Source organism: Apis florea, unplaced genomic scaffold (assembly GCF_048593485.1).
Source record: "Apis florea isolate Af1SG1 unplaced genomic scaffold, ASM4859348v1 contig_3391_pilon, whole genome shotgun sequence".
NCBI classification, from domain to species: domain Eukaryota; kingdom Metazoa; phylum Arthropoda; class Insecta; order Hymenoptera; family Apidae; genus Apis; species Apis florea.
Window position 1 is genome coordinate 3,698,575 of NW_028256754.1, and position 26,046 is coordinate 3,724,620.

Genomic DNA, 26,046 nt, shown 5'->3' on the forward strand with positions numbered 1-26,046 from the left:
GAAAATTTTACAAATCATTATAGCTAAGCCAAAGACACACCTGATACTGCCTGAAATGTCAGCGCATGCAATAAATCTATTGTGTTCATGGTCTTTTGCTATCTGAAACGAAAATACATTCAAAAAAAAAAAAAAAAAAAAAAAGAAAAGAAAAGAAAAGAAAAAAAAGAAAAAAAAGTTAGTATAAAAATTAATATCGATAAACAAAAATTATTAGACAGATCCATGATATATATTCAAAATCTCTTTTCAAATTAATACTTTTTTTTCGAATCGACATTAAAATGCTTCTTTTTTTTTTTCTTGAAGTTCAAAAATGAAAAAAATATTATATCAATGAATCGCATCATTATTATAATATATATAATCAAATTCAAAATTCTTCAACTATCATATCTGTATTTGGAATACAGAATGAAGTGTTAACGATAAGGTAACCGATTACTTTGGCGTGTCCGAGAGAACGATTAACTAAACAGCGAAATACTGAAGGACATGATAAAACTTATCGTTTATCAAGGAATAAATGATGTTATAGAAATGTATTATAATTATTTTTTTGTCAAACAACCTCAAACGCACAAATTCATCATTATTCGTGATATGATCGTTTCAGAATCATCCTGAAAATTTAATAGTTCTCAAAAAGAATTTTTCTTAGAATTTTTCATCTCTTCTTTCATTCATATCATTGAAAATTAATCGTATTTTCGAATCACAGTGAAAATGTATTTATAAGAATTATAATAATAATACCAAGATATGTAATAATTACATACAAATATTAAAATTATATATTGTATGTATAAAATAGATGATAAAATTATTTTCAAATTATTTAAATTAATTAAACTACACTAGGAAAACCAAAATATACTTATATCAGATTAATTATATCTCGATTAAGTAATTAATAATTTAGACAAGAAAGATGATATACATTCGTATTCAAAAATTTCCAAATAACGAAAAAGAAAACAATAAATAGGAATCCAACATTTAGTCGATTAATTTTTGAATTTCCTCCAAACAAGTTCTATGTAAAAATTTTATCGAAGAGCGCGATCGTCGTTTTATACATCACAAATATCCAATCTCGTAACGAAGAAAAACTCAATGGACGAATTATCTTGAGTTGGACCCCGCGTTAATAGCGCGACCAAGCTTAATGGTCAACCGATAAATTTTATCTCTTATCAAGTAGCACAATGTTATGAAACCCGGTATACGACGAGTTGCATAGCTTTGAAAACGATTCATCCTTCCAGCCGATTTCGAGGAATAAAGGATTAAAAATATTATTTGATTAGAGAAATAGCGATGACTTGTGTGAAATTTGAAAAATATTTTGAAGGATAAATGAAAAATTTGAATTTTTTTTTTTATATCGAGTAAAAAAATATCTAAGAATATACAGACAAGAATATTAACACAAGTTTTCTTATACAATATCAAATATAATTCTATTTATATACTCATATTATATTCTTATCTTTATATTCTACATATCTATCGTATACTATATATTTATACATTTATATTTTATACTATGTTCTCTTTATGGAATAGTTATACGATAGATTTAATCTTCTGAGGCTATTACTCCGAATAATCAATCAAAAAATGATGAAACTCACTTACCATGTCACACTTGATCCATAATAGAATGGCATTGCGATGTCTCAAAGGGCCTCCTAATCCAGAACCACCAGCTGTCCTTTGAGCTTTTAGCAATTCTGAATGCTTCACACCGTGTTGCTCGAACACTTCAAGTGACCTGAAACAAAATAAGAAGAAAATGTTAGAATTATTTTTTTTTCTTTTTTCTTTTTTTTTTTCCCCATCTTTGAATCTTCACATTTGTCTGTTTTATAAAACTGTTACCAAAAATCTTTACTTGGAACAAACAATCGGTTGTTTTGGCTCTAATTAATCTCTACTTTCACTGCAGATTAGTTATTTTAGAAAGTAATTAAAACAATACTGTAAAGAAAAGATATCTTTTTTTTCATCTTCTTGTTTTATATTATATCTTCTTTTGTTATATACATTTAATTTGTGTCAAATTTTCATGCAAATCGCGCATTTTCTCAATCAAGTCGGTTAAATTTCTCTTCATAATTAAATTCTACTTCAAAACCGTAACGGAGCAACCATTTATCTTTTCACGTGGAAATTACGACAGACATTTAAGTGGGTTAATGGTTGTTTAAGGGAAAAAAAATCTATATCATGTAAAATATATACAAAATTCATTCATATTGTAAAACACCAACTGCCTAATGAATTAGAAGCTGTTAAAAAAGTTATATTACATTCTATAATTATTTATTTAGTAATAGTACGATTATTTTTACAGTATTCTGTTACATACTGTTACACATTGTTACAATAAGTTGCACAACGTGGATGTATCATAACGTAATGTAACATGATGCAAAATAGTAGAGATCTAATAACAGTGGAAAAATTCAGTAATATATAAAAACAACGATGAGTAAGTAAATGATATCAAATTAATTTAATTTCCTCTTTTTTTTCTTCGTTTTTTTTTTCAATGATAAATATTATATCCAAATATAAATATTCGACTGGGAAATAATTAATTCGAATTAATTCTTTGTAGATGATAATTATAATATTTGCAAATCCAAATAGAATCGATATTATTTTTATTATTATTTATTTTATCAAATGTTTTCTATTACGATTTTTATTACGAAACGTTAAGTTATTCATTTGATAAATTCAAGAAATGTACGATGTGTGTCTAAATTTGAAAAATGTATTAAATTTATCATTAGATTGATAAAATTATCAATTGTTGAAGTTCATTGAACTTCAAACTTCAGAGGAAAAAAGAAAGAAAGAAAGAAAGAAAAGAAAAGGTTTTCGGCCTTCGAAATTTCGAAAATGTGTGTCGAGATATAAAGCTTTACACTGCTACCTTGAGACTGACATGATATTTTATAGTGTTTATTTTCGTTTTAAACTCTGAACACGTCGTAAAGCTTCGATCAAGTTTCCTATACACGATAAAAGTACTTTATAGTATCTATGATTTATTATAACGTTACAGAATACATGTACGCGCGTTTATACCACACAATGCGAACATATATTCATACATATATTTTAATGTTACAACACTCTCATAAATAATGTATTTTAAAGCATCGCGGGAAAAAAAAGAATAGAAAAAATTAGAAGAAAAAGACGATCGAAATAGCAAAGATGTGAACTATCATTGCAGAAAACGAAGGAAGCATATTATAAATACGTAACTGATATAAATTGACTGTTTCATCCATTTTAAAAATAAGTGAGAATTATTTATACTATTTATAGATAGAAACTTTATATAACTGAGTATTAAATATGAATATACGTACTATTATATAAACTACAATTAAATAATTCTCATTAAAGTATCTATCATTATATATTTTTATATTTAAAAATAGAAATAGAATCATTTTTTCTTTATGAATGCTAAACAGTAATATATGTGTACACTAAATATAATAAATTAATACTCGATAATTATATCTGACAATTATGTCACATCTCCCTCTAAATTCTTTAAATATCTTCAATCTCCATTTGCCCAATTAACGATCTCTTCTTCGTTCTCTATTTAAAAACGATTTGAACACTTTTATAAACTTTTCCTAGATTTATCTAAAAATAATCGTAGACGTTCATCCTTGATTTTCCGATGAAGTGGCACATATGACTATTATGCATAGTGTCTTGCATCCTGGCCATAAATAAGAATGAATCGAAAATGGCCAATTTGAAAACCAAAGAAATGGTGGAGATAGCCAATTTGCAAGGCAAAATCTACTCTGAAGTCCAATCTGAATTATTTGATATTACAATGAAGTATTATAATCTAATATAATCGTATTATAATTCTATTTCAGTAAAGTCATATAACGATTTCTACTTTAATGTACCACATGAAATAATATACGATATTACTTACAATCTACCATGCAATCATGCATCCTGATTCTCCTGAGTCTCGATCCCATCCTATGATCAGGATCCATGACACACTATTTTGCATTATATTTTAAATACTTACTTACACCTGTACAACGACAGTTTTCACCCAAGTACGAACATCGATTATCATTATAATACCAAAAGGGATCCAGACCGGTTGGTTATATGTAAATCAAAGCGCGCTGGATCATGGCTCGATTATGCGCACGTGTATTATGTGACACGCTCGTTTCCGTTGCAATTCTACAACGAAAGCCTCGACGAAATCCGATCGATTGCAGGAATCCGCCGTCGATGGAGAAACGGATACGAAACTCAGAATTTTTTTGAATCTTCACTACCTTTTACATATCATTGATTGGAATGAGATTCGAAAGAAGAACAGCCAATGGGACTAGTATATTTTGAATAGAATATTATTCGTCGAATATAAATGATACTGAAAATTGTTAAATTTATATATGAACGTATACCCTGTTTTAGAAAATTCCATTAGATAGAATGATGAAAGAGTAGTATCGTTACATCGTATCTACAAGAAGAATTAAATTATGATATTGGATGTAGAGTAATATGAATTGAATTGTCATTGTACAATTTCGAAAAACTTATTTGTGTGTGTATATAATATGTTAAATTTCTAGTTGAAAAGATTAACAAAGATTAATAATATATTTTAACTATTTGTAGATTTGTAATTCAAATATATAATTATTTAAATATTCACTTAAATTTAAGTTCATTTGAAGAGAAGATAGTAGAATAAGATATAGAGAAGGTTCGTGCCAATATGTAAAATAATTATTAAAATGAAGTCGGCAAACTTATTTATGAAAATAAGTATTGATTTTATCGATATTAGTATTCTTTTGTCATCGCTTTGAAGTATTATACAACACACTTCTTCAAAAGGTAAAAAAAGAAGTGTACTGTGACACGAGCGGAGAGTATCAAGTATTTTGCATAAATATATTATGCATTCACTCAACTTTGTGCGTATTTTGTAATCTTAATGAGGTTTTCGAGCCTATATTTTCTGAAAACATTATAGATTCCTTCCGTTAATCCAACTTGCAGCCATTATAATTCTTCTAGTGATTCACTGGCAAAAGTGTTTTCCACGACTTAGTTATCACGCAAATTTATATTCACCAATTTCTAACAAATCTTTGTATTTATTTTTGTAACAACGAACTGAAATAATAATTTATCTTTAATAAAAAAAAAACTATGAAATCATTTTTACGAAAACAAATATTTTCAAATAGTTTCGAGGAACATTCGAAAAGCCACAAATTCGAAGGCCCCCCAAGCTTATTTTCGGACGTTACGTCTGCGCGTCCGTAATCGAAGTTTTTAACGTCTAAACATCCGGCGCGCAAACCTGATAATTAATTCAATACGGTCGTCAACTGGTTAGGAAATTATTGGGTCAAAGCTAGTCGCGTTCGACACCGACACTACATCACATTGGATCGATATAAATTTTCAAGATGAAGTTGCCTTCCTAATATAACGCAATAACGACAAATCTTTCTCGAGTTGACAGCTGGTATTTACGAATGCACAGTACAAGTACGATGGATCAAAAAGATCGATTAAGTTGTCAAGTTCTGGTAAGTTGGAAGAAGAAGAAAGGTGATAAAAATCTGTTCAAATTGAAGTTTCTCGTTTCATAATTACAGGTATTTACTTAATTAGATTGAAAGTTTATTCGAGTATCTTTCTTCGAAATAATTTCGAAAATATATTAATAAAACGTAATAAATATATATAGTTATTGATAAAATTTTTAAATGTATATTATAAATATATACACATATTATATACTATTGATAAAAGTATGATACTGTCTGTTGAAATTGAGATGAAAAAAAAAACTGGACAAAAAGTCAGTAAATTAAAGAGCAAAATTAATGAGACGAAATTCATGGCATCATATTTTGTAATTTAATGGATAATTTAATTAATGGGAAGCTTTCACGCCAGCCTATATAATTAAAATGATGTTCAAAGTTACATATGTCAATTTATATGATGGACATAAGCTAAGATTATCACTATTACAGCAAGACGATTATAAATAGGTATATAAACCGGAATTCTAGAATCAATTTTCATTCATTAAAGATCTCTTTCTTAATTATTCGTGTCATTATTTTCAATATCAAACTTATTTTCTTTTTTACCGTGTATAAATATCGAAATTCATCATTCGACACTTCAATAGATTATTAATAGAAGTACAAATTGAACGAGTATTCCAATGAATTGATTTCGAAACCTTTGGGTGAAGAATGCGATACCATTCGCACTATATTCTCACCAATGCAATATTACGTTGATCAAATTATTCAATTCCCTACAATTTAACAAAATTTCACACAAATTCGTACGAAAAACGATAGCAAATTAATCTTCTCTAATTTTCGATCTTTCTATCTACATAATCTTCAATAACGTTTCCTCCGCGAAACTTTCCAAAACTCTCCATTTCCCATGGAAATATTCCACGGGTCAAACCTATACGATAAAACCATCCAACTTATACGAAAACTTTCCTTCTCTTTCCTCAATTTCCAACAATACGGCTCGCTTCTCATCGAGCTCTTCTCATCGAACGCGAGTTCCGGATGTGCTCGAGCTATGAGCCACGATCCCATCCCACTGGTTCATCGGCCGAATTATTAGGTCGATCCGTGAGCCAATCGGCCTGACCAGAGTTCATCCGACCAGATGTCAAAACGTTGTGTACAAAGTCTCTTATTAAACCGTTCCATCAACCGACTTATTAAATCGGGATTCTTGTGAAACTGGCCAAATAGATATCCGGCCTGTATCTCGCGACACCATTGCCATTATCGTATTTTGACCCCCCATCTCGCGATATTTTACGTATCGCTTATCGATGTGTTCCCTGTACCTTGCTCTTTTTTCTATTTTTCCTTCACTATCCATTTTGCTAGAGGATCTAGAGGAAATAAAAGCATTTTTATCCAAAGCTGCTGTTCCAGGATTGAAAAAATATCGAAATTTTTAGATAATGTAATTGTATAATAGAAGTTAAAGAGAATTGTATTAATAATAAATGTGTGAATAAAATAGAAATTTTTGGAGGAATAAATTATTAAAGAATAGTAAAAGTAAAAGTACATATTTCACGAAGTTATATGTATAGATAGAATTATTTAATCGTTTAATTGATAATTAGTTTGTTCATATTGCTTTATTTATTCGTTTCAATCACTTTGTTGTTCTTATTTATCTTTTTTCTCCCTTTCTTTCGTGGAATATTACACGGAAGATTGTTGCACAATCGTGCAAGACGGTGCAATCTCGAGGAGAATTGGAAAATGGCGCATGGAAAAGCAGACTTTCTCCTCCAAGAGAGACAAGTTGATCCAACGGCACCCCGAGCATTATGTCACTCCCACGACTCGTAGAATTTACTGGAGGACAAATGGATCGAGCTGACCGGATTGTAACAGACGGTTGCTGTTGTTTCTTATCGATTAAGCCATCATATTAGTCAAATTGCCCGGATTCGAAAGCTGAATAAATCAAATTGTCGTTTGGATTGGTCGAGTAGCTAAGATTGAAGTTATCAATTTCTAAAAATTCGAAGTAATGTAATTCAATCAATAAATAAGCGATATTTGTTTAACAATTATGAAGAGAAATTTTAGATGTTCAATATTATTCCACAAATATGTAACATTGTTTTTTGTTTTTTAATACATTTGAAGTAGAAAGAAACTTCCATTTCGCTTGAAAGTATTCAAAAATATTTGAAATCAAATCAATCGAATAAGAAATTAATATTTAACACGAATTTATACATATTTATTTTCTTCTTATTGGATATTATTAATTATCCATTTTTTTAAAAAAAACTACGTGAATACAAAAGTCAATTTTATAAAATAGTGAAAAGACTTTTGTGAGTGACTGTAAGCAAACTACAAGTTAGCAATTCACTCCATAAATGTATCCATTAGGATACTTGTATGCAGGCAAAGACATAAATTTATACGTTTCAAGTTTATCGCATTACTTCATTTTTTATATTATTCACAACATGTATGCATAGATAAAATGCAAAATTGATTAACAATTACCACGAACAATCATTTCTTTTTATTTTTTAAACGATATGGATTGGATAAGGAAACGACAAGGAACATATATCATGCACGAAAAATATGTAAATTAAACGATATATTATGACAATTTGCAATGAAAGATAAGGAACGAAATTGTTACGAAATTTATACAAGAATATTTTAATTTATATTTTGGAAATAATCGTTCTATTATTTCAAGTAATAATTCCACGATTACGACGCAAGAAATTTCAAATATTCAAATATTTATACATTTTAAGAACGTTGTTTCCAATGAATACCAAAACGTATTGAATTATATGGAAATGCAAATTTAATAATTTCGATATCGATTGCAGATTAGATTTAAATCCGATTATGACTCATTATGACACATTTTATGTGAATACCATTCGTGTAATTTATTCATTTATGTAACAAGAGCTTTCTGAATTTTCTGTGTCATCATATGCATATAAAATTTGAAGAAGACACTAAATAAGATTTGTATGATTCACACGATTAATGATCATTTTAATTAGAATTTGAAATGAACGAATACAATGGATAAAATAAGAATTTTATGATACGATTTATATCACACGAAATTTTATTAAAAGTAAAAGGTATACTACGATTTTTGTGCATCCACGATCATGTGTAAAACCAAATAATCTCCATTCATTAACTCTCTAACACTTTTTCCAATCACACCCACATAAGTACGACTTTTCTAACCTTTTCAAACACCTCTAAAGACCACCCTCGACTTAGAAACTTTACACGACATTCACTTCATGTTCAACTTCAGATTAACTTAAGATTTTGTTTCGAAATTCCTTTCACTTTATCAGAATAATTGGAAATAATTCAAAATTTCATTATTTTGAAAATTTTCAAATGCAATGTTCTAAATATATATATACAAAGTATTAATACATTATATCATAATATATCGTATAAATTAATTATCATAAATTATAACAAAATTTTGATAAACATGTACATAAAACAAATTATTTTAGAATAATTATCATGAAATAGATATACATATATATAATCATAAATATAATACACTTGGTCCTCGAGTCACGAATTTATTTAAACGTCCGCAATGAACGAAACTTTTGTAATATTTTAGCCGAACATTGAGCCTCGTAAACTCGAACGAAAGTGAAAGAGCAAACGAGGAAAAAAATATATCAGAAAACGAGAATAATGAAAACAGACGGAGGTAAAAGATAACGTCAAAGTAAATTCATCGACGAGACAAGCTCGAGCACTTGAATTCACAAAGCGATTCGTTACTTTCCCCGGCGTTCCTGAGAAAGCATAACGCGGCGAAATATCCAAGGAGAACGTGTGCAACAGATAATGCCAGATTTTTACGAGTGGTGGATAAAGGTTGCTTTCGACTAGCATTTTCGTCCAACCATTTGCTCGTGAATAAATCCTTCTCACGACATACCTTGAACCGATACGGAGACACAATTAATAATACCGTGGAAATAAGGGATATAAATTATTGGAGCAATTACTAATCGAATCTAATTGCACACGGTGAAACTGAAGCCAAAGATCGGAATTGGAATTTCTACGAGTGAAATTTGCATTGATCATCCAGATGATCTTGGAGATGAATAATTTTTTCCGTGAATTTTATTTGCATAGAAATTTGGAGGAAATTTTTCTAATTTTTGAAAGGCTGTTGGAAAAATTTAAGATGGATAAAATAGAAATTAACACGAGATTACGTAAGATGCAATCCTCTGCTATCAAAGCTACGTATAAATTGAGTTAATTATTTTTCTATGGAATACATATATATAACTACATCTACACAGTAAACAAGTATATTCATAATAATGCGTCACGGGGCTTCAGTTTACGTCATAAATTCGTCAAATAGATCTGATCTTTGAACTTCGTTATACTTCATGCTGTAGCAAGATGCTGTTGCCAAAACACTTCAATATAAGAATTCAGTCATTGACGTCTCTTTCTTTACTTTCTTTTTACATTCAATATGCAGAACAGATGTATAGAATACTTCAAAAACCCTTGTCACGAGTTTGGAACATTTACTTTTCATAAGCTTACTTGAAAAGATTTTCGAATGTCAAAAGTAACAAATAGATCGTATCCTTAACCTACATCTTTTCATAGTGAATCTTAGAATTAGATCAGATCTTAATAAGATACTTTCAACGTTCAACAATTTTATTGAAAATAATGTTAAACATTTTATAAATGTTTATGAATTTTACTCAAATTTAATAAAAGCAAGATTAAAATAATCATAATTGAAATATTTCTGAGTCGATTCTTCTGATATGTAAAATTGAACAAAATATATTAACAATACATTAAATCCATCATATCCTTCCAAACCAATATCAAAATATACCCACCTATTATTTTTACTACAAGATTTTTAAACGTTTAAGAAATAATTCTCTATATTACATACCATTTGTGCAGATTGTACAACAAAGTATTGAAAGTATAAATATAACAATACTAAATAAATGCATGCATCAGATAATACAAATTATTCTTTTAAAACGACGTCACACATGGAATGACACATAGTACACATAGTGATCAGATACACCATCGTTTTCTTCGAAAAAGCCCCATCCCCGATTTCTATCAACCCTTTATCACGTGGATCTCGTGGAAGAGGGCAACATCAACGCGGAAGAAGATCTTCCGTCTCTCCACGTGGCAATGACAGGAGTACCTGGCTTGGCCAAGGTTGTGTCAAGAAGAGCACAGCCTCAACTAAAATCTATCCGTTCCACGGGGGAGAAACGTTTCTGGCCTTGTGCCAGAGTAGGATGTTAGTCATCGAGCGGGGAGGCTCGAGTAGGAAGAAAGGGAACCGGCTAATAAAAGACAAGGGTAACATAATTCCACCCGCGCACCAATAATAGCTACGCTGTTTAACCACGCTTCCGCCATCGGCGCTTCTTGTCTCTCGTCCTAAGTATTTTCATCGAGGATGATTTACGAGGAGTGGAAGAAGAGAAGGGAAAGACAAGAGAGAAAGACGATTTGGATTTTGGAATCGTACATTGTCACACCTTGATTGAAAATCATGCAACGAGATTGGAGGATGTAACAATTTCAGCAGAATAAAAAGAGTAATAACAGTATATATGTGAAATCGATAAATCTTTGAATTAAGAGAAATTAAATTATTTTTTAGAATTATCGAAAGATTGAAGGATGACTTGTATCGAGATATTAAATAAAATGTGTTTAATGTTTGTTAAATGGATATAGTTAATAATTCATTGAATAAATCGAACAGGAGAAAAATATATCGATAAATGTTATTATAAATATCAAGAAATGATATTATTCTTATAAAGTGAAGATAGATAAAAAAAAAAGTCAATGAATCAAAATTCTCGATTCACGTAATATTTCATATATTTAAAATGATATTTTATAAAAGAGCAGAAGAAATTGATGCGTAATTTTATAATATTTTATATACAGGATGAACAAAATAAAAAATTCGTTTCAAATAGACTCAAAGTTGCAGACTCGAAGACTTTTTTACATAGCAAATTTTTTTATTTTATAGAAATAAATTCCACAAAAAATATTTAATAATTCCTCCTTCAAAAATGTCAATACATCGTCGATGGACGTTAACGAGTCACGTGTCCTCGAATAAAACTTACATAAAATCGCTATATATCGGTAAGAAATGCGTTACACTTCTGCTAAGCGAGCTATTTATGGGACGGTAAACCGACACGAAGAGAATGTCCTTTTTCTCTGAATAACGAATCGCGAAAGTGGAGGACGTTTCTATCTGGTGATACGATTTGTAAGAGAAGTGGGAAGAGAGAGAGTCGCGGTTGGTGGTTTGGAATTCAAGATTTTAATTCGATGATACTTCGAGTTTCAAAAGGTTAATCGTTCTGGATTGCATAAATGATATATTACGAATTTTTTTTTTTTTTTTAACGTGGAAAGAGAATAATCATAATTACATTGAATATTCGAAACGAATTTTAATCTATAACGATACTGAATTAATAATATTGAGAAAAGGTTAATTGTTTCACAATATTTTTTGTGAAAAAACAAAATTGAATATCCAGCTCTTCTCAAATTTAGTATTAATTCATTGATCGATTAATATTGGCGATAATTGTTTCTTATTTATTTTATATGTATTATAATTTAAATATAATTAAAAAGAACAAGAAAAAAATGTATTCTTCTCGATTGTTTTCAAAAATAATAGATATTGCAATGAAATCTTATCTCAATTATCTGAATTATATGCTAAGTCTAATTCCAGTATTATGTGTCATGTTATACAACAATATTATATAGACAACAATAGATATTGCAATGAAATCTTATCTCAATTATCTAAATTATATGCTAAATCTAATTCCTATTATTATATTACAATGGAATAATATTATAATGGATTACAATTTTATATATTTTTTTCATAATGATTTTCTTGTTCTATTCTATTTATCATAAAATCACACAATAACTATAATGGATATTTTTCTATTTTTTTTTTGTTTAAAAAAACAGGAGAAAAACTTATTAAATCTTATTATATAAATTTATTATATCAATTTTTTGTTTTTATCTAATAATTTAAAAAAATGTTTTAACATTTATTAAAGACCAAAACTTAATGTGTCTCTATAATCATATTAATTACAGGCTTTCATGTAAAAATTAGAAAATACAATTTATGAATTTTCCTCTGTAATTATATATATATATATGTCTTCCTTTATTAGTATTTTGCTAATTATCTAAATTTCACATGTTATAATGCATATAATGCAAATACCAAGAGTCTCAAATGCCAGAATTATAAAATTATAAATTCACAAATGTTCACGATTTTCCTAACAAAGCAAAATTTTCCTTCCTTTATGAACATCCATAATCGAACAAAAGAATTTAATTACAGTATTTCCCTTAATTATGAAGTAGTTTTCTATAATAATTAATTTTTGATCAACATTTTTCCAAGATCTGATGCATTCTTATTATTTCTTACACTCAACCTTGGAATTTTTTATGTTCACGTCTTTTACCTCGAAGCATAATTTCATATAATTTCATCGTTTAACTATGCTCATATTTAATTATCAAATAAAGACCAGCGATTACTTACGATAGCGTACAATTAATAAACATTATCCTCCAATTTAATAACGATCCAAGGTTGTAATCACGATTTCGTATCGTCTAGATGCCAGAGATACGGTTAGAAGAATCCGCATAAATTCAGATCAAAGGGTAAAAAGAAAGAAATCTAGGACAGATTGAAATAAAGAGAAGAATCAAACGCCATAAAATTTATCCCATTTTCATGAACTCATACGGGTAAACGGACTCGTAAAAATCCCTGTTTTATAGATTGTTCTGTAACTTCGTTTGAAGTTAACTGCCTCTGCGTCTGTTTTTCGTACTGAAATTTCATACTGTATAGTAAGAAATCCTAGACCATTTTCTTATACACGAATTTCGTGCAATCGACTATATTTAAATTTTTATTTGAATCACAATTACCTCTTTCTTCCGCTATGAATCAATATATCATGCGATATTATATTTTATCTAAACTTACATATTATTCATATTATTCATATAGATAGAAATGATCTAATTTCTAATATAAGAGTTCTGAGAAACATTAACTTTAATAACCAAAGAATCAACAAAATTCAAGACAAGATTTGCACGGTTTCATAGTATTTTAAAATTGGTCCCTTTATATACAATAGCTTATCATTTATTCAAAAATTATATAAAGAATCATTAATTCGATCATTAATTTTTTCGAAAACGTTTTTCATTCGCACATACATAAAATTTACAAATCTATCCTCAAATCTAACTCAAAGATGAAATACTAGCGCAATAAACAATTGCAAAAGAGATATCAGGCCTCGATATTTTCAAGCGAAATCAAAGCGAAATGCTTGGGTAACAATAAGTAACAATGTTTCTTCTCTTCGAGCAACATTGTGAAACATTTTTGTTTCGTATCTCTTATACAAACCGCTTACATTCTACGATAGATACAAATGTGAGCACACAGGATAACACCTGTTCATATTTAGTCTTCTCCTCTAATAAATGCCCAGTTTAGTGTTTCACCTGGCACGTTATCTCCTCGCTCGTTTTCCGATCGGTCGATACAACTAGTTAGAAGAGATATCGTGCAAGGTAGCGTTGTGAGCATAAATGTTTAGCATGTGAACTATATTGGTACGAAATGGAAGACGGCCACGAGGAGGGAGCGTGAACGAATTTTTGAAAGACAAGGCAGGTTATTGATAGGGTGTAGGAAGTGAAAAATCGTCGTTCTTATGATAAATGTTTAAATTTAAAAAATTATTACTCGAGAAAACTATTTTTGAATGAATGCACAATGCGAGATTACTCTCGAGAAGAGCTGTCAAATGGAAATTAAGATTTTTAACTTTCAAATGATGAATTATAAATTAAGCGATATTGATTCATACAAACGTAAGTATTTGACAAATATTTTATCTACCAAAATTTAATAAAATGTTACATCAAAATTTAAAAAAATATAGTTATTTTTTAATGATTAGGGATGAGAAAAATGTCAATTTGATTATAGAAATTAACATTACTTATATAATTAAGAAAATCTTTATCTTTTGAATCATTGAAATATCATAACGTGGTTATCTCATCTAATAAAATTGCTAGAAAAATGATTTTTAAAATAATACCTGATTTTTTTCTACATTTCTTTTTCAAGATTAATTTTAATCTACTAGTAATGTTTATAAAATAAATTTTTCTCTTTGCACAAAATTGAAGTACATTTTCATTGCAATGTGATGAATAAAAAAATAACGTAATGCATTCGAATGACGCATGAACTCTATTATTTTAAAATTAATATTCCATTCGCGCAGTGAAGATTACTAAGTTGAACAAAGAATTCAATAAAGAGGAGTAACGTAATAAAGAGGATTAATTCGAGAAAATTGAGGCAGTATCGAAAGATCGATTAATCGTTGAAAAAATAATTTGCATAATACGTCAATTGCGAAGGTTTCGAGCAAAGAAATATATCTTGAAGCGCGAAATGTTCACGAAAAATTCGTCTCCCGCATATACTCGATTTAAAACTGGTTTATGATCGAAGAAACTGGAATTATCGGAGGACACGTTCAATTGAGAAACCTGAGTCCTCGTGGATCAACCAAAAATGTATTTGCATGCAGAACTTGAATTTCGATACACTTTCTTTTTTTATTTATTTTTTTTTTTCAGAAAAATTCGAGCATATTAATCATAATATAAGCAAAATTAAACTGACACTGATTTTTGGTAGTAATTTGAATAATATAACATCTAATGAGAAATATGAGTGTGATACGAATTTTAATTTTCGATAAACTGCGATTCAAAATATTTCGATGTCGATTGAATTTGTTTCCAATTTATATTTCTATAATGTATATATTTATGAAATATATATAAATATACTTTAATTAATTAATATTATCGAATCTGCAAAATGATAAATTTCAATTTATCTTTTTTTCCTTCAATTTCAATAAAATTAACTTTTGCTTTTATTTTTTTAATTAAATTAAAATATTCGTATCATTTAATATCATACAAATTATAAATATTTATATAAATATTATAATTTAAATTTAATATTGAAACGATATTGCGAACAAGTGTTTATATATATGAAACACTTGAAATGATGATGATATAAAATGATATAAATATAAAATATTTTATATGAAAATTATATATTATTATTTAATAGACACTGAATGATCCATACGACAATTCATTCAGAAAATTTAGTTCAAATATTCGTTAATAAATTATAATACGATTTATATTGAAATTCCACGGAAAATATCACATTATACTCCATTCTGCAAACTCAACCGCAACCGCAACATGATATTCGTCAGATCGAAATTACCCGACGTCAAATAACGTTAAGAAGCATGAGAACAGCATTTTTACAGACCATCAATACCAATGGAAAGCGGATTTCTGGAGAATAAATAATACAGTCCCATGGAAATTTACTTCTTCCTCTGCACATAGATAATCATCCTTTAGTCTAAATAATTTTTGAATAATTGTAAAATAAAAATTGATTCATACACTGTGATAAAAAAATGCTTCTTTTCAAAATGCTTATTTGCAAAGAATTTTTCGATTAAAAAAATAAAAGAGCTTCTCCCTTAGTAATCAATTTCTAAAAAAAATTATTATCCTCACTTTCGATTCCAAAGACTCTTTCTTCTCGATTATATTATCTTCGATCGTTATCCTTTAGAATCAATCCCTCGATTTCTAATTATAGCACGTTCCTATGACTGTGGAATTTATCAAGAGGAATACGCCCTGCCCAGAATTACGTAAACTCCAAACTAACGTTCACGCTCGTTGCGTTTCGCTCGAAACGCACGAGTTCTCTAAACATACACCACGCGTTTTAATGTACGCACGTGTCACGTTCATCCACATACTCGTCTTGCATTTTCCCTTCCTTTTCCTTTCTCTCACCCTCTATAATCCTTGTCGCACGTTAATTAGCGATGAGATAAAGTTCAACGTTATTAATTCAGATCAAATCCAATACAAAAGATTCATTACACACACAGATACTTCGAATACTAGATTTGATTTTGTCTTCAATATATTATTTTGTATTATCTTTTGATATTTTTATTTATAGAAATCTTTTAGCGATAGTATAAATTATTAATTAAATTATAAGAGTCAGAAAGATAATTGAATAGTTAGAACAAATTTGAAAGAATTATAGGGAATTATTATAATTTTATTTTAATTTTTCCATTTGTTAAATTGTTTAAAAATAATATTTGATTTATAATATTGTTTCAAAGTATGAAGAAGCACTTCTAAAAAAAATTAAAGGAAGGTAATATTTTATGAGATAGATAATATTTTATCATTTGTTAATGCATAAAAATATGATATATACAAGAATTTGTTTTCAAGCTCAGTAGCCAAGAAAATTAACTTTAAAACGAATTGGAATTTCTAGCAAGACATTTATCAAATTTCAAACTTTCTACTAGTTCTCTAAAATACTCGAAAAATTTATTTTAAATGAATGGAAAATTTCCAATAAGATATTTGTCTAATCTCTTTCGACCAATAAACTCATAAATGATTCGAATCTGTCTCACTCGTGATTAAATTTTCTTGAAAACACTTGTAAAGAATTTGATCTGTTAAAAGATTTACTTACGATACACTTGCGCCCATCACTAGCGTCAATGTCTCCCAGTGTTTCCAGAAAAGACGCACATTTTGAAGGGATGAAAACGATAAATCGAACGATTCAAAATTAGAAAGAATATCCGTGGTTCCCTCTTTTTTTATTACTTTTTTTTTTTGAGGGGACTACATTTATTGCTTTCTTCGGTTTGCTTTTCTTGCTTCTCGGGTTCTTCCTTGGATTCTTTTTCCCTCAGCTCGGATTTTAAATAAGTACATTCCCTGTCTGTAAGTCACGGGATGCCAGTTTTAAATATAATACAGCATAGTTGCCGATAATCCAACACGCATAGTCTTGATTATGCACGTGACTTATGAACGTAATTTGGCAGACAATGCGACCTATATTTCGCATGGACAAATGATTCATTTTGTGAATAATAAGGGTATATAAAAAAAATATATATGTGTGTATGTGCGTGCATTTATATATTTATATACGTATTTTAAATAATAATTAAATAGATATAGATAAATAAGTAATTTATCGCTTCCTATGCATAATAAATATTACATTATAATATAACAATATAATTTATTGATATTTTATGAATATAACGAATAACGTATAATTAATTCATTTTTTTTTCTCTCTCTCTCTTCTTTCATATCATGATTAAATTCCGGATGTTCGTGAATATTTATGGAAAACGCAAGGACGTATAAAATATATAATACACACGTGATATTTAAAAATACATAAAATTACTTGTATTCATAGAAATATTAATTTACATAAATATAATCCCGGCTAATTATGATTTTAATGTATGTGTGTACTTACGCTTATTTTCTTATTTAAAAAATAAGAAAATACACGTTTGTCCTATCCGGTTGAATAAAAGAGAATTGAATGCATATGTTCTTACATCAAATTTATGAAACAGAAATCAAAACATACATATGTTTCTATACCCCACGCGTTGCTCGCCGACTAAAATACTCGGCTAACGTTTTCAAACTTTTTAGCAGCTTCCTTCGAGTACAACGACCCAATCATTCGACCTAAGCATCTGCGCTAATTGCCATTTTTCTTTTTTTTTTTTTTTTTTTTTTTTGAATAAAATTCAAAGAGACGTACTGAACTTCCAATAAATAAATTCTTGTTTAACGTTTTTCTTTAACTTCGAGTTAAAGATATTAAAGATTCCAAGATTTTGATTTAATCTAGACGATTCTTAATCTTTGATAAAGAATTTAAGAAAAAAATTAAATACCTACCTAAATAAATAAATATTATGTTTCGATACTAAAATTGATATAATTTTGCAGCTAAACATTTCAGTTTAACCCCATCAAATGTATTATTTTTCTGATCAATTTCTTATTTTGACAAAAATCTTAAAAAAAAAATGTCATTGGAATTAAATAATAAAAAATTCGGAAAACGGAACTACCTTAAAACTTGATAACAAGGATAGATGCAAATACGAAATACGTAAATACAAAATAGCAAAACATAGAAAAAAAATCGCGGGACAACGTACGATACGCAATCGGATAAAATTGATCCGATGGATATTCGATCCCCTGTTCTACTTGGACACGACAGGAAATGCAAAAGAAATTGAAACGTTCGAGGTTAATGATGGTCATCGAATCGCGGCTAAGACCGAACCATCGAAGCTGTAAACCGTTTGTTAACATTCCTTTTCCTGAATGTTCGCGGAGTCAAGGCCGGTACCTTAACTGTAAAACCGGTTTCGAGGAGATGCAACTCGACTCGACGAAGGAGGACCCAAGGCGTTTACCGGCCAAGTAAGTCATAAGTATCAATTTCGCGGTCGAAAGAATCGTGTCCTCGGTGGAAAATATTCGAGCAGCTCTCCACAATGCATCGAGTTTCATTGGACGAAATTTTAATCGCGGGGATAATTAATTAAAACATTGGCACAATTCGGATTGATGCATTCTAGGAAGAAAATGTCTTTGAAAATATTGGTGATACTGAAAAATATTTTAGACGAGAATCGTATGGTAATTTTGAAGAGTACGTAATCAGATGTAATTTTTAATGCTGATCTTATGCAGACTGGAATTATTTTGATTCGATGAGTGATGAGTTTGAAGTGAAAATTGAATACATAGTTGGTAAGATTTTTAAGTAGGATATCATGCGTTTAAGAGTGTTTTAAGTTTGTAAATGTTTTTTCAAGAAATTTTCAAACAACGTCCTGTTTATTTTAATTTTCGTTAAATATCTATTTAAAATGTTAATTTTATTCTAGTTGCATTCATTTCGTCATCGTCACCATTAATTTTATGCACGAATTTTTGCTTTGGAAAAATAATTATTTTCGTTATTACGAGAAATCAAGATATTTTTCTAAATTTTTACTACTCTTTCGTCCCTTATTTTACTTTCATTGTTCGAGAAACAATTTCGAGAAAGAATATTCTCTTATTATCCTCCCTCCCTGACAATTTGTGACAAGAAAACTTGATAACGTAATGCAACTTCATATATGCAATTCGTACAGCCATTTTTCCACCAGACAAGATGTGTCAAATACTTTCATGCATAAATACATTGTTTATCGAAATGCAAACACACATGTCAGAGTAACACGTACAAAACAACAGAGAACCCTTTCAACTTACCAAACTAATTAATTCATCGACACTTTGTGATCGAAAAAAAAAAACTTTTAAATAAAATTATGCATTGTTCGAATGACACGTCTCTTTGCGTGTCAGTATGCCAAACGAATAACATTGTAGGTTTATTGCCGGTAAACAGATAGCTATTTCTGACTATCGACTCGTGGAACAGACGCAATTGCAGTCGAAACACTCGTCCATGGACTGTGAACTCAATGTCGTTTGTGAGAATTGCATTGAATCTTATCCAAGACTTAACTCTTCTCTCCTTACAAAATCATTACATTATAAAATTCCATTCTTTGTACTTTTTTCTTTTCGAAAAAAATATAAAATATACCTGATATCGAATTAATTATCAAACTAATGGATAACAAGAGGGTGGTTCAAAGATGCCTTGCTTTCCTGGATGTTCGATTGATCTTGACACGACAGATCTTTTGCTTCGTTTGTATTTTTCATTTCCATCTTGAGGAATTAATAGTTTACGTTATTTGCTACAAGATTTGTATCTTTAAGTTATATTTAAAAAAAAAATTATTCTTTGTACTCTTTATCGATGAAATCCTAAGTGAGCGAGTTTCTGAATTTCAATTTTCCCGTTCAAATTTATCTACGGAAGAAAAAAAAAAGGATTTCTATCGTAAAAAGTCTCTTTTCCTCAAATCTTTCTTACTTTGCAAAATAATGAAAGAAAATTGCGAGCGATTATATTAAAATTAGCTTTCAACCATGAACGTTGTTTATGATTTATCGATGGGATACGTATCTATTTTTCCATACAAGAAAAAATCAAATTCCAATATGGAAGCCAAGGATTTAAAAAGACCGATGACCTAGCCAGTCACGTATTATCTGATAGCGAGATAAAAAAAATAACGAATAAAGTACCACGCCACAATGTCGCAATATTACTACAAACTCGTTAAGATTGCACAACTATTATCACGTCGACCGATTAAAAAGATTTCAAACTATTACGTTGAGTGATGCTTATTAGACTGGTGACGGGATGCCTACTTAATGAATCATCATAAAATTGAATCATTTTTGCATAACGTGTTGCAATCGGTCGTTAAAGAAGACGATTGATGGAAAATTGTGGAAAAAAGAATGATAATAAATCGACGATAAGAAAATAAAACCGGACTATGAGATTATTAAATGAATTCAGTTAATAAAAAAGTATGAATATGTATTAATTAATTGTTTTATAGATTATATAAAAATAGTTAAGGAGATCTACTATTGTGTATACATTTGCTTTGAATACGTTTGAATACAATTTATCTTTTGCATCCAATTATTTATCAAAAATAGTTTTATATATGCGATTACGATCTCCGTGATTGTGACAATGAAATTATTTATACGTATTATCTTTGATTACCTTGATTTACTTTCTCGCGTCTATAAACATTTAATTTTGCATTCATAAAAAACATTCATAATAATCTATCAAAACAACAGAAGGATCTATTGTAAAAAACAAAACTCGATATGCAAAAATCACAGTTAACTTCGCTCCATAAATTTTAATTCATAACTTAATAAATAAATAATCACCATTTTTCAAAGAAACATCCATATCAAAACTCAACTCCACATTCAAATCCATCCTGAAATCCATTTTCAAAATCATTTTCCTTATACGAAACTTAACTCCACAATCTCACCCCTTGAAACTAACCCCGCCCATCTCGTTAAATATTCGAAATATTTTTTCCAAAAAAAAAAAAAAAGAAACCTATACACTCTTTATCGATCCTTAAGGAGAAACGCGAGGAAAATTCACCCCAGTTTTCGGCCTCACGATCATCCCCTCCGCGGCGAGGGCTTAATACCGTCTAGACCGGATGGATCGCGAGTATATTCGTCAAGTGGAATCGCCTATTACGCCTCCCCAAAATCGGCATGCGTTTTCGGAGGAAGGAAGCTGGCTGCAGGACAACGTTTCGTACGTGGAAAAGGGGGATGGAGGGGGAGATAGGCAGAGCGGGTGGATAGGAAAAGTGGAGGCGGGGGGGGGGAGAGAGAGAACGCGAAAAGGTTCGGGGAGAAAAGGTTGGCAAAGATTCAAACAGTGATTGCAAGGGCCTGTCTCAGCGGAGCGCGTCCGGAATATTTCTCCTTACTTTTCTCTGTGTCTGGACCTTTGTTCATCTCCTGCCAACCTTCTCCCTTAGCTCTCCGTCTCCCTCGATCCTATTCATCCCCTTGTTGTTCCTCGTCGAAGCCTCCTCCTCTCCCTTCTTTCTTTCCCTCCCTTTTTTTCCCTTCTTTTTCTCTTTCCTCTCTCGCGTGTCCGCGTCCAGTTCGTGCTCCTTTTTCACGATCGCTCTCCGCAAGAGGGACTCGAGAGAGAGAGAGAGAGAGAGAAAGAAAGAGAGAGTATTGACAGAAATACGGTATGAAATATTCGGTGACGATTTATATCGCGAAAAAAAGCGCGAACGTGGCGATATATTAGGATATAACCTGAAAGGAAGAGGGAAGGGAGGAGGGGGTACAAGTGGCTCCAGACGATTTTAAGGGAATCACGACCGGTGAAACTGTGTCCGTGGGGGATGTATTTCGTCTTGCGATGAAGTGATCGATAAGTTTTTTTTTTTTTGAGAATATTATTATATATGTGTGAGTGAAGAATCGAAAATTAGATTTAATTGGACTTAGTTGTACTCGAAGTTGATAGGCAGGGTTCAAAATCAAGTTCTAATAAGATCTTTGAAAGAAGAGTGAGAACGAGAATTGATAGTGACATACTCGAATTAGAATTTGAAAGATGAAAGATAATGATTTTAAAGGGATTTTACAGTAGGTAATTGACTCTTTTAGCTTAATCGATTCTTTTTAATTGCTTAAAAATAAAAGAAAACCGACTCAAACAGTTAGCAGACGATAGATCATCGACGAAAATCGTTCCGTATCCGCGAATGGATTCCAGGGAAATCGAAACTTTCTCTCAGTAAGAAGGACTTTTTCGATGTAACTCGGTCGAAGGACACGTCTTTACCCTGCTCTCGGAGCTATAGCGGATTACACACAGTTCCCTACAGCCACACAGTTTTCTCACACAGAGCGCACACTCCGTAAACTGTCCCTGTCAAATTGCAATTCTATCGAGGAGGGGTGAACGCCAATAGAATAAGAAGGCCGTTTGATAAATTCGAACAGCCAGATGCACGTGTCTCCCTTCCTTACAGCTGCTTTCTGCCCCTTCCTGCCCCCTTTCCCAAATCGCCAAGGAGAATAGAATTTATTGCGCTAAGTCACTGTTATCAGTCCTGCGGAGTGCGAAATAATGCGCAGTAAAGATATCTGCATTTGTCAGGCTCCGGCTCTGCACGAGCAGATGGGAAACTTCGAAATAAATACAACCGCGCGACACGTTTCACCGATAACGCGGCAGGGACTTGCTAAATTCTCCTCGAACTACTACTAGTGCTACTAACCGACGTTTCTCGTTAATTTTTCTTCCCTCCCCCTCTTCCCTTTTCGCGCTTTCTCGCTTCGCAACCACCCTTCGCGAGTGTCGAGGGAATTTACAACGAACCGATCTCACCCGATCTTTTCGCAAATGGAAATGGCTCGAGCGAAACATGGGAACGCGGCTTAAAGTATTCGAGAATATCGATATGTACGTGTACGAGTTAATTTTCGTTTGATTCGAGAAAGGTGCAATGAGATGCGTGTAAGAGCGTAGAAATATTTAAACGAGTGATGAGGAAGCGATCGAAACGCGGCTTAAGGTATTCTGTCAAATATAAAAATACGATATTATTTTTCAATGACTTAATTTCTTGGATGGATGGATAGATAAGTTCTCATTTTTAATTAATAAACTTCAAGAGATACAAAATTTTTGATAACATATACCTCCCTAGTGGATATATCTCTCTTTTTTGTGAATAAATTTAATTAAATTTAATTTTAAAAAAAGTGATTACTTTCTTTTAGATTATTTAATAAATTCGTCCGCATGAGAGATTAGCATATTCAAAGTTTTCATGCTTTCAATGAATTCCTGACTTCCAAATATAAATTGCCCGCCTAATTTAAAATATCTTATCTAATATTTTTTTTCAAAATATATCGTAATATTTAAAGTTTCGCGTGTTTTTTTCTTTTCTTCAAGTAAAATGATAATAAAATGATTATTATTTTATCTGTTAAAAAATCGTTCTTATTGCAATCGTTCTATCTCAACAGAAACAACAGCATGGATCATATATGATGCACGAGACAAGAACGTGTTAATGTATTCTTTATCGAACGAAATCGAAAAATCCTGTTTCACCTTCCTCGAAGAATTATCATAGAAAAACTCGATGTTTTCAATCAATCCATTAACAGTACGATTCATATACATTATCGATTAACACGTTACGTAAATGAAAGATATGTATGCGAATTCTTTATTTCTTTTTTTCTTTTTCTTTTTTTTTTTTTTTCATATTTTGAAAAAAATATATTCAAATTCTGAAAATAAAACAAAATCTTAACAAGTAATATATATTTAATTACGTGTCAATTTTCCTATAATAAAAAAACACTATCTCTTTCTTGAAATTCAAATGCTTTAAACGTTATTCCAATTTGATTAATATATTCTTATCCGACATTTGATTTTGTTCTGTTCTAAAAACATAAATGTATATAAACTCTATTTTTTTTTCTTTGTATTTTTATTTTTTTCTTCTTTTTTTTTTTCCTCATAATTATATAGAATTTTAATCTATCTACATGATCAGATAATCGTGGAATAAATTTCCGTATAATCGACACGAGGATAATCGTGTAATCCACGATCAAACAATTAACATTCTGCAGCATTATTATTTTTAATAGAACGTAATATAACACGTGTATAACTTCTGAATATAACACGCGTGTAAATCATTCTCTAACAAACTATTTCAACACTGTTAATTATGAACACTGTTAATAAAGGAAGAGTCAAAATAATTCGTTTGTTTCTTGAGAACCTATTACTCTTTCAAACCGTTCAATTTATTAATCACCTATATAACCCTATATGTATTTTTCTATCTCGAATAGAAAAAGATTCTTTCAAGGAATAGATAATAAATAGACATTAAGTCTATCAGTGAAATAAATGTGAAATCAACAAGTACTTATACACCAATCGAATCGTTTAGCTAACTTTAACCAAATTAATATTCTACCGAGACAAGAAATATTATCTCTTGTCACTCCTCTCGTTTATAACTCATTTATAACCAAATCGAATCGTTTCTGACGACGAAATGTAATGTATTTTTTTACTATTCACGTTACGAGTCAAAACCACTATGATCGACGATATTCGAGTTAACTAAGAATTAAAAAAGGAGAGAAAAAAAATATATATATACACAATTCGACCAAAATATACTTGTGAAGTGTGTATAGTGCATCGTGTAATAAAGCCCGTTACGAGCCGACCAGCCTAAACATGAATGGATCGTTTGAAACAAAGGAAGAAGTGTTACACACGAGAAACTCGGGAGAAATTCCTTTTTGGAGGCCGGCAGAACGTGCGTGAAACGTATTCCTCGATCGAATACAGAGAGCAGTTAAAAAGCACAGGGACAGGGAGAAGCTGGTTGAATGAAAGAGAGAGACAAAGAGAAGTTTATACGCAAGTATATGTAAGAAAGACAGAGGGAGAAGAACGGGTAAGTTGGGAAAGAAGCGTGAAAGGATCACTGGGCGTGTCCAGACAGATCGAATCGAAAAACTCGCTGCTTTATTAAGGCGGCTGGGTCAATGCTGAAACACCGGCTACGATAAAGACAGGGCATTCCCTTTACTACTCTCAACTTACAAGCCTGTATTACGCGAGCAGAACGCTTTCACCGTGACATTTATACGATGCATTAATCGTCATTAACGTTTCTCCACCAATTCTAATTTATTTATACACTTTTTCGAGCATTTGAATTTGATAGAGCAATCCAATCGACGATGTAACTGATCGTTAATGCACTTCTTTTGCAGGATC

The 26,046-nt window shown here is 30.4% G+C and overlaps 1 protein-coding gene across 1 annotated transcript in view; it reads right to left on the reverse strand.

Annotated features, from left to right (window-relative positions):
* Positions 1–26,046, reverse strand: part of LOC100868799 (tRNA dimethylallyltransferase) — a 117,319-nt gene that overhangs the window by 45,698 nt on the left and 45,575 nt on the right. The window contains exon 4 of the mRNA XM_012486194.3: positions 1,642–1,777. Coding sequence (XP_012341648.2) covers positions 1,642–1,777 — 136 coding nt within the window. The remainder of the gene's footprint in view (positions 1–1,641; positions 1,778–26,046) is intronic.